Source organism: Merops nubicus, unplaced genomic scaffold, assembly GCF_000691845.1.
Source record: "Merops nubicus isolate BGI_N331 unplaced genomic scaffold, ASM69184v1 scaffold1272, whole genome shotgun sequence".
NCBI lineage: Eukaryota > Metazoa > Chordata > Aves > Coraciiformes > Meropidae > Merops > Merops nubicus.
The window spans coordinates 54,409-65,348 of NW_008592638.1; the positions used below are offsets into that span (position 1 = coordinate 54,409).

Sequence of the window (10,940 nt, forward strand, 5' to 3'; positions counted from 1 at the left end):
AAAACAAACAAACAAAACTTAGAAGGAAAAGGGTTGTGCTGATAGCAATACTACAATCACTGTATTCTGCATTAAATTAGTGTTTCATATGGCATATGTTTACTTCAATGAGAAGACAGAGGGTTTAGCAACTGAGCAACAGATCATAAGCCCAGAGTCCAGGTCTCTCAGTTCTCTGAACACACAGTACTTTTCTCTAGCAAGTGCCTACAGGAGTAAGCAGGGGAAACTTGTGTTTCTGAAACACCTTCCCTGGAAAGAGATCTTTCTGTTAGACTTAAAGGCAAGCAGCTGAGACAGGTAACATTCAGAACAGGATGGAAATTAATGCTGTCACCCTGAGTCTCCACATGAATGCTTTTAAATGGCTTGTTTCCTTATTAAATGCCTGGTACACCTGGAAAAGCCAGGATGGAAATTAATGCTGTCACAATAAGTCTGTAACATAAAATGCCTGAGTCTCCACATGAACGCTTTTAAATGGCTTGTTTCCTTATTAAATGCCTGGTACACCTGGAAAAGCGGGAAACAAAAGAAAAAGTAATTGTCCATAGATTTCATCAAATATATTTTGATACCAAATTGCAAGTGACTGGAAAGTGCACAGCTCCCATGCATGGGACTTTTGGTGCCATATTCAGAAAGAGAAGCAGCACCAGGCAGTGTAACCAGTCGCCCAGAGCTCATCCAACCACCTCCACAGGGGATTAATGTTCCACCACCAGCAAGCAGCAGAAGGAGCACCGAGCTGAACGGATTACCAGGTGCCCTGATGCCTGAGGTACTTCCATTTAAACCAGTGAGAGTTTATATACTGGACAGCTTTGGGGATGAAACACTAGAGATAACGACATCAGAAGGCATTTGTTAATACCTTGGAGACTTGTTTGGCTTGGGAAAAGGTCGTGGTATTTCAAGTGACAAGTATCTCTGTACACACTGACTGTATTGTGAAGTATACTGTATATACTGTGTCTGAAACACAAAACACTTGTTCATTTCCATTCCTAACAAATTGCTTTAAAACATATATATACGCACAGGAGGATGGGGAATTAATACATTTCATGGTTCTAGAAACGAATCATGTCATCGACATAACTGGCTGGTTATCACAGCTGCTTTGTGCAGTGCAAAAGCAGAAGAGATTACTCAATACCCTTTCAGTTTTTATTTTATGCCAGCTGCTTGGAGAGCAAATACAGCCTGGGGTCTCTCCAGTAAAGGGAAGTATGGTTTTCTAGTAAAAAATTAATAGATGTAAAAAAAGCTGGGAAATCATACAGTATTTATGATATATAAATTTCTGTATTATTTCTTATCATCACAGTTTACAGCTGAAATTAATTTTGTTGCTATTACAGCTGACAAGGCCAGTTGATTTAACATTTTGGGTTCGAGGGAACTGTGTTGTTTATTTATTTAATGAAAAACTTTTCATCCAATAAAAAAAAAAAAAAATCAAGTGCAGACCTATTACTCCCAGACCTTTCAAGTCCTAAGTCATTGCATTTCTACTCTAAAGAAAATTGAATTTTTGTAATCAACAGGCACTGAACACATAGGAAAGAATTATGCTTTTTGTCCAAGGCTAATCCTGCCTGGTGCTGGCAGCTCCCAGCACCCACAGGGGCATTCTCAGCCTTGTCACAGGCTGAATCACTGGGGCTGGCTTTCAGCTGTGGAATACAGAACAGTGCAAACATGCTTTGCAAGTGTCAGAGCGTTGTAAATTCACCACAATCGTGGTGAATCAAAACAACTGACAGCTCTCCTGAATTCTTTTTGTTCCCTAAGTTGATACAATATTGTCAGTATAATTTCTGGTTCTGGCCTCCAGTTTCCTGCTTCATCATGCTTTAGATAACTACAAATCAAATAGAAATCACTGATAGTATTACAAAAAATAGAGAATTTTAGTAACTTTGCTATTGCCATCAGCTCATTGCCCATTATAGCAGCTCGAAGGACTGTTGCATTCTAGAAAAATGTTTCTCAATAACCAATGTTATTGAGCTGTTGATTTCTCCCTCTAGGACCTAATTTAAACATGAAAAAGGATGGGTTGATGTTTATGCAGTTTTTTGTGATACAGCTACAATTGCAAACGTGCTTCAAACTTTTTAAGTTTTGTCTTTTTTTTGCCATTTGTTGCTTTTTGACTCTTCTACATTTCTTGCTACAGTCAGGCAAACTTATTCTTGGGCTGTGAATGACCTCGAAGAAGGTAAAATCCAAATTGTTTAGCCATTGCCAGGAAATAGTTATTGCAGTATAAGGCACTATTTTATTTTTGAACTGTTGTGTTCTATATTTAACAATTCTGACATGTAAACACTAGCTGTGAAAGGCTGACCTTGCAGATCCGTGCAGCAGATGAACCTGAGGTCTTGCAGAGGGTGGTGCATCCAAGTCCCAAGGTGTCTTCTTCTTCCATTAGCCTTCAGGACCTGCTGAGGTTACTACAGCAGTGAAAGCATCCTGTACATGTGGGACTCATACTGCACATGCTGAGGATATAATGTGTATTGTGCAAATCAAGCACTGGATTTACACATGTTCACAACATTGTATACACAGATATTTCTGTCTGGAAGGTCTGGGACCAAAAACATGACTGTGCACTCCACTGAAGCATGAGAAAAGGAAATAATTGGCCAGATCCTTGATGGAACCCTGATAAAACAGCGTGCAATAGCCATGCCCACATACTGACATGAGAATCTCTGAAATAAGAGTGTCTTTTTCTGGTTTTCTGTTAATTGTTTGAAGACAACATGAAGTTGTTAATCCAATTATTCAGTTTACTGTAACTGCACTAAAGCTCTTCTCTACTCTAACCAAATGCTGTGCTTAACATGAAGTTACTGTAAAATTATTAGCAGGAGATGTAATACATCATGCCATTCATAATGCTCTACGTTTTCAGTGAAGGAACCTTCATGTTTGTCAGGCATATTAGTTCAGCAGTATGACTATATCAGCAAAGAAGCATTATTGACAAAGGTTGCAAGACAATAGTGACTTAACAAATGCATTTTTGCCAACAGATTGTCCTCATTAAATCCCATTGAAATTAGGCTCTCTCTGAAGCGTCCATGTTGACTTTCTATCTAGAGGGAAAATCAAGTTGTTAAACTGATTTCTAGATAAGGGCATTTCAATTCACCATCAACACCATGGCAGTAACCATGTTAATGTCCTGGACAACAGTTTATCTTGGCATTGGTCTTATTTGTTTCCACTAATACTGCAAATCTTGTGAGAAATGCCAGACTTTCTCAAAGAAAACAGCTGGGCCAGTGAAGACTGCCAAAATCTTGAAGCTGTCAGATCAGTTTCAGTAAATGTGGGATGCTCATTAGTAAAGAAAAACACATATATTTTTTGAAACTGCTTTGAAACTAAAAGAGAATTTACATTTTCTTTTCCTTTAAGGCTCACAGAAGCCTAGAGCAGCTCTCATTTTATCCAAACCAACTTTGCCCCTCTCTGATGTTGATAAATGTTCATTCCATGGCAATAAGTAATATTTCAAATGTCTATTTTTGCCGTATCTGTGTGGTAAATTTCTTCCTGATGTTGATGTTTCTACATGTTTTATTGTAGGACAAATTCCAAACATTTCGGTTAAGTCTTAAAATTGCTCCAGATGAAGGAGAGGAAGTTTCATGAAAAGAAGAATGGTCTGACTGACAGGTCAGCTTCAGAATAAAGCCAAGCCTGAAAAACAACAGTCCAGAGTCTTTCCACAGCCAGAAGAAATGAGCACTGAGAGACCTTCCGGCCTCATCGAACGCCCAGGGCAGACAAGCATTCCTTCTCCCCAAAATATAAGTGATTTCTCCTTAAACATCACCGACTGCACCCAGGTCGTGGTACCAGAGGAAGTTTTTTTCACTGTTGCTGCTGTTGGAATACTGGAAAATCTCCTTGTCCTTATTGCTGTTGTTAGAAATAAGAATTTGCATTTGCCCATGTACTTCTTCATTTGCAGTTTAGCCATTTCAGACATGTTAGGCAGCCTGTACAAAACTCTGGAGAACATCTTTATCATCTTGTGCAAAATGGGGTACCTGACACGGCGTGGGGACTTTGAGAAAAAGCTGGATGATGCCATGGATTCCATGTTCATTCTCTCTTTACTGGGGTCGATTTTCAGCTTGTTGGCCATTGCAGCAGACAGATACATCACCATCTTCTACGCTCTGCGGTACCATAACATCATGACTCTAAGAAGGGCCGTGGCTATCCTGGCAATCATTTGGACGTTCTGTGCTGGCAGCAGCATTGCCATTGCCCTCTTCTCCTATGAAGCAGCAACGGTCATTCCCTTCACCATCCTGTTCCCCTTAATGATGTTTTTTATATTGTGCCTCTATGTCCATATGTTCCTCCTGGCTCGATCTCACGCTAAGAAGATCGCCTCACTCCCAACCAGCACAGTCCACCAGAGAGCTAACATGAAAGGAGCCATCACGCTGACTATTTTCCTTGGAGTTTTCCTTTGCTGTTGGGCCCCCTTTGTTCTTCACATCCTCTTAGCAAGGTTTTGCCCACATAACCCTTACTGTGCCTGCTACATGTCCATTTTCCACGTGAATGGGACGCTCATCATGTGCAACGCCATCATCGACCCTCTGATTTTTGCATTCCGAAGCCCCGAATTACGGAGCACGTTTAAGAAGATGTTCTACTGTGCCAGGTCAAACTGGAACTGGTAAATGTTTCATGAAAAATGAATATTATAGCAGCACATCTGTGGGATGCTGTGCAACATCAGTCTGCAGAGTTGAAAACACCAACGATTGCGCCCAAAATAACACTATGCTTGTAGGATATTGCCAGTGATTTTCAGAGGGCTACCCAAGAATGCATAAAAATTTAAGTACACACAAAAATCTTGCCTAGACAGACCTCCAGAATTATTACTAAATTAATTCTGCCAACAATTTTAATTCAAGTTGAAAAAATAACTATCTTTTGTCCTTTCAGAAAAAAATGAAATATCCATTTTCTGCATCAAGCATTGTGTTACCCCAGACACGAATTTATGCCAACTCATTTTGTATCAGTAATTTCAATGTAAGGTGTATACTACTTTAAAATTCTGTTGATTAAATCACAACAAAATAAACTTTTTTTTCTAAACTGCATATTTACATAAAAATCCATGATAAAGCAGAAAATATGGGCACATTATTGGATTTTGCTGAAAAAGTGAATTCATGACTGTTCTTTAATATCTAGTCTCCATAAAAATTATGCAAGTAGTGTTCTCTAAATTTCAAAAACAGCTTTTGGAGTATGACTCCATGAAAAGATGATGTTCTGGTTTAAAGACTATTTTGAGTGACTGAAGAGTTTTTACCAACAAAAAGTTGTGTCAGCAAGGACAGGTTTTGAATTTTAAAACCCCAAAGTCATATCTGAACTAGGAAAGCGAATTGCTGAGCTTGCCCGCTCCCCACTGGAAGTCCCTGGGCAAGTTTGCTTTAATTAAAAAAATAAGCTTTGCACAGAGTAAAAGAACTTTGATTCACCCAAGACTTTCTAAGCATGCCACAACAAAGAATTCAAAAAACAAAATACCAGAGACAAAATTCAAAGAGCTCCAATGAAATCAGCCACCAGGATAAGGAATTAGCTAGCCAGTACAGAAGGTTGCCTCAAAGCACTTCATAATTTATTAAACCCTAGTGAGAAATTTTGAATTGTCTCTGCCAAAATGCTACAAAATTCCCAAAATTTTAAGGCAGCATAGTTTTCAACAGTAAAACATCCTGCAGGAGTCCAGAACATATGGTGAGGAATTAAGCTCATGATAATTCAGTGGAGTTATTCACCTCTGCCAGAGAGAGAATATTTAACAAGAGACAGCCATGAAGCTGAGAAAGCCAAGGCATGGCTAGAACAAGGAAAGGGAAAGATAAAATGCATTAGAATTCATAGATAGAGAGATTAATTTAGTCTGATGGAACACTAAGAAAAACAGAATTTTCAAGATATGTGGAACATGGACCAAACTATACCTATTCACTTAGGATTACAGATAGAGATTTGAGAAAGATACAATAAACCTGAAGACCTATTTAAAACAAAGCAAAGAAAATACATTAAATGGGAAAAGAAGATACTAAAATGAAAATGTTTCAAATCTATACATTTATTACCAAAAAAAAAAAAAAAAAGTTTAGCTGTGAAATGGAAATTCAGAAGGGAGTTCAGATTTAAACACCCATTTTATTTTAATGAGAATTTTTTCCTTCCTATCAAAAGCAGAAGAAATGTAAAGCTACACAGTAAGAATTTACTGTTAGGCCTGAAAAGGGGAAAAAAAAATTATATAATATTAAAGACAAGGCAAAACAAAAGACCTACAGTTTTCTGTGCAGAGAGTTCATGAGCTTCAAAATGATAAAAAAATACTGGACAGAAAACTGTGATTCAGGCAGTAATGTTAACTCTGGAACACATGAAATACCTACTAAATGCACCTTCCCTCAAATCTTTATCTTCCACCTGCTTCCCCAAACCAGACATAGTTGAAGAAAGAAGTCATCTCCACCATGTTAGAAGTCACTGCATCCTGTAAGGAGGTCCACTCTAACTCTACAGATGCAAAGTATCCATGCTCAGACTGAGCTCTCCAAATGGAGATTTTAGTAAAATATGTAAATAAAACATTAACCTCAAAACTTCTAAAGATGTAATCCTTAAAGTTTTCACTCTACATTTAGCACTGGGACATGCTGGGAGTCTAAAATCCCAGCCCTGAATCTGGGTTGGCATATAGATGATGTCCACAGCCAGGCAGGAAAGACCCTCCTGATTGGTTTACACCCAGGGCCTGGCCAGCCTTGGGTGGGAACTGATGAGGAGATCACCACCAGGTGCCCCTGCCTTAGCATTAACACCAGTTGTCCTACCTCTAAAGATGACAGCTTGAAGGCTGGCTCTGCCTGCAGTGAGGGGAGCTCACTTATGCACACATTGTGTTGGATTTACAGATACTAGAAGGGTCCCCCTAGGTGTCCACTGTGGGCAGAGCTCCCAGTGATGGTGGGACATCAATATGGCTGGGAGCACAGGAAGCAATGCTGTTTTATGGTCATGGCTACACAGCTGGAATTGGACTGGTCACCTGGTTCCTTGGTCAGTTCACTCCTGTCTTCAATTCATCCTGCACCATGAGTGAGGGTATCAACCTTTTTATTCTCCTGGTGGCTGGCAACCTCACATCCTTCGTGTCTTCTGTGCATAACTGGGAACCAGAAGGAAAGATGTGGCCTGTGTGCTGTTTATTGATGATAATGCCATTCCTACTGGGGTATGCGGTCAGCAGAAGACACTGCAAAGAGGAACATCTGAGACAGACTCATGTCAAAATCCAAAATTATACCAAATTTCAATTATAACATTTTACTGCTTAAAGTCCTTTGCAAAGTACTCCTTGTCTTGTGGACACACTGGCAGTGAGGGCTAGGATAGAGACAAACATGACAGTCCAAGCTGGGGATGGACATGGCTACAGAAGGTCCCAGATGTCAGAGATGAACTCTCACTGTCCTGAACAAGTTCTCACCTCCTGTTCCAGGAATTAACTGTCTATTCTTTGTGGTCTACCTGATCTCATCTGTGGATATACTCAGAGCAATATCCCAAAACATATGCTTGTGTCATGATACCTCAGCAACATCTAAATCTATGCATTTGCAATCTCAAGCTGAGTCTGAGGGTTATAGAACAGAGTCAATATAAAATTCAAAAGATATATATAAAAACTTTTTTTTTTCAGTTTGCACTTGTTATGGTTAAATGGAACATTCTTTTGGGAAAAAAAAAATTGCCTTTCTGGAGAGGCAGAGTAAGAAAGAGCACAAAATATTCTTGAATAAAAATCTTCTAAGAAGTTTTTCATTTTGAAGTCTGCCAGCTTTTGTAGCCCATCAGCAACTAGGTAAATCTCCATATGTTATCTCCTAATTGGCTGTACATTTAGTTTACATTTTAGCTGTTGTGCAGTTCTCCAAGGAAATCCATTTTTTCTGTTGCATGTATTAATGTTTCTGTACATTTCCCCTTGTTGCTCTTTGAATAGATTCCTTAAGCCATGACTTGTGAAGCCTTCATTATATTGTACTGAAGTCACTCTTGAAACTCCACTCTGATATATTAATGCATAACAGTGAATACTTTTCTTAGATTTTGGAACTCCTCTTGATTCAGAAGGGAATTCAACTTTAAATTACAAATGTTTGGGAGGCAGAACTCTACCTGAGCTTTGGGAGAACTGAGTTCATCTTGAATCCTACCAGAAGCTAATAAGCCTGGAAGGAAAATCTGATTGATGCTGCATTTGGAAGGGCCCACACATCCATGGCAACAAAACATTTCCTAGTCACTTACTGCAAAACCAAAGAAGAAAAGCTCCTCCTCTCTTTTGGTTGGTTTGAACTGAACTTCATACTCAGGAACAAAGTGAGCAGATCTGATAAAGGCACCCAGGGGGATTAGTTCCACTGAAGCAACCAGTATGCCAGTGAGGGACAGATTTGCAGAACAGCTTGATTTTGTTCACAAAGTAGAAAGACAAATATAGTTTATTTGTGAGGAAATATAGTTTGCAGTTCATTTATATGAGAAAAATATTTTTTTCCCATGAATTATGGTCCTGGGCAAGACTTTCAAAAAAATAGGTGTTCTGGACTCAGTTGAATAAAATTTCAGCTTTTCAAACAATATTTATGTCACTGAAAAGGAAGTTTGACTTGTAGTGCAGAGCACCAAAGGCATGCAATATTTATTTATAATACTTGTTTATAATATGAGTTGAAGCAAATGTTAGCTTTCTATCTCTAAAAATCTCAAGCAAGATACCTCATAAAGTGACAGGTAAAATTACAGACAAGGCAAACAATAAAAGGATCTCAAAGTATCTATTTTTCCTGAGACCTAATACCAGTTGTAATAGAACTGAACTGTATGTTCACAACCTTATTGATTTGGTAGATTTTTTTTAAATTAGGTTTAGCCTCAGAGGCTTGGAACTTTCAGTACTTTGGTTTCAGTACCAAACATCTACATTTCAAGCCAATACTTTTTTAAAAACAAAACCTTTGAGTCAGATTTGAACTGAACTCGTCAAATGATGCATTTATTTAAAAAGAATCTATTCCCCAAGTAGGCACAGGGTCTGGTTTTTACTTCTCTCAAGGTAACTATGGCAGATAGCCATGTAAGAAGATGATAGGTGTTCATCATTCAATAGTGCTTTGATATGGCTTCGTTTGAAGTGTCATTTTTAGAGGACACAATGCCATTGTGAGCTTCTGATTCAGAGGATGACTTACAGTACAATTCTGGAGAAATTAATGTGTCTATTTAAGAAAACTTTTCCTGTCCACTTGAAAGCAGTTTTCTTAAGTCTGCAAATCCCCTCAAATTACTGCTGTAACACAATGATCCTACTATTGAAGTGTTATACATAGTCTAATGACTGACCATGAGCTACCAAGTAATTCTGGATAACCCAGCTGGAGTACAAATGCCTAATGAGTACCCAAAATTATTGCTTTCTATAATTATTTTTTCTTACATTAAGATCATCAGACAAGCTTTTTTTTTCATGCATTGTTGCTTCAGCAACACTTTTATGCTAACATTTATCACTATTTCAGTCCTTCAACAGCTACAACTAAATTTCATATGAACTATTTGAATAAATAATAGAATCATAAAACAGTTTGGGTTGGAAGGAACCTTGAAGATCATCTAGTTCCAAACCCCCTGCCATGGGCAGGGACACCTCCCCCTAGGGCAGTTTGCTCGCAGCCCCATCCATCCTGGCCTTGAACACCTCCAGCGATGGGACATCCACAGCTTCCTTGGGTAACCTGTGCCAGGGTCTCACCACTCTCATAGTGAAGAATTTCTTCCTAATTTCTAAACTAACTCTCCCTTCTTCCAGTTTGAACTCATCACCCATTGTCCTGTCACTCCCCAGCTTTCTTGTAGGCCCCTTTCACATACTGTAAGGTGACAACGAGGTCTCCCAGAAGCCTTAGGCTGAACAACACTGGCTCACTCAGCCTGTCCTCACAGCTGAGATGTTCCAGCCCTCAGATCATCTTTGTGGCTCTCCTCTGGAGCCTCTCCAACAGGTACATGTCCTTCTTTGTGTTGGGGCTCCAGAGCTGGATGCAGTACTCCAGGTTGGGTCTCATGAGAGCAGAGGGGCAGAATCACCTTCCTTGACCTGCTGGCCATGCTTTTGATGCAACCCAGGATACAGCTGGCTTTCTGAGCTGCACTTGCTCATTGTTGGTTCACACTGAGCATTTAAACAAATGCATCCTGCGAGTCATTCTCCTCAGGACTGCTCTCAATCCATACTTTTTCCAGCCTGTCTTTGTGCTTGGGGTTGCCCCAACAAAAGTGCAGGACCTTGCACTTCGCTTTGCTAAACTTCTTGAGGTTGTCATGAGCCCACCTCTCAAGCATATCAAGGTTCCTCTGGATGTCATCACTTCCCTCCAGCACATCGACCACACCACACAGCTTGGTGTCATCCACAAACTTGCTGAGAGTGCATGTCTTTTTCAGACCGTAACACCAAAAAAGGGGTCTCAGTGCCGATCCCTGAGGAACACCGCTCATGACTGCAACTCTTTGAGTGTGGCCATCCAGACAATTCCTTATCCACTGAGTGGTCCATCCATAAAATTCATGTTGCCCCATTTTAGAGACCAGGATGTTGTGCAGGTCAATGCTGAATGCTTTGCACAAATCCAAGAGGATGACAGCAGTCGCTCTTCCCTTATTCATCATAAAAAGCCACCAAATTTCCAAGCACAAACATAACCCTCATTTTTAGGACGAGAAGCCAAGAAAACCCAGAAAACCAGAGACCCGTCAGCCTCACCTCTGTGCCAGGTGAA

The 10,940-nt window shown here is 39.6% G+C and overlaps 1 protein-coding gene across 1 annotated transcript; it reads left to right on the forward strand.

Annotated features, from left to right (window-relative positions):
- Nucleotides 1–3,764: 3,764 nt before the first annotated feature.
- MC2R (melanocortin 2 receptor (adrenocorticotropic hormone)) lies at nt 3,765–4,845 on the forward strand. Its single transcript, XM_008935192.1, has one exon. It carries the CDS (start codon nt 3,765–3,767, stop codon nt 4,722–4,724), a length of 960 nt encoding a protein of 319 aa, XP_008933440.1. The 3' UTR covers nt 4,725–4,845.
- Nucleotides 4,846–10,940: the final 6,095 nt, after the last annotated feature.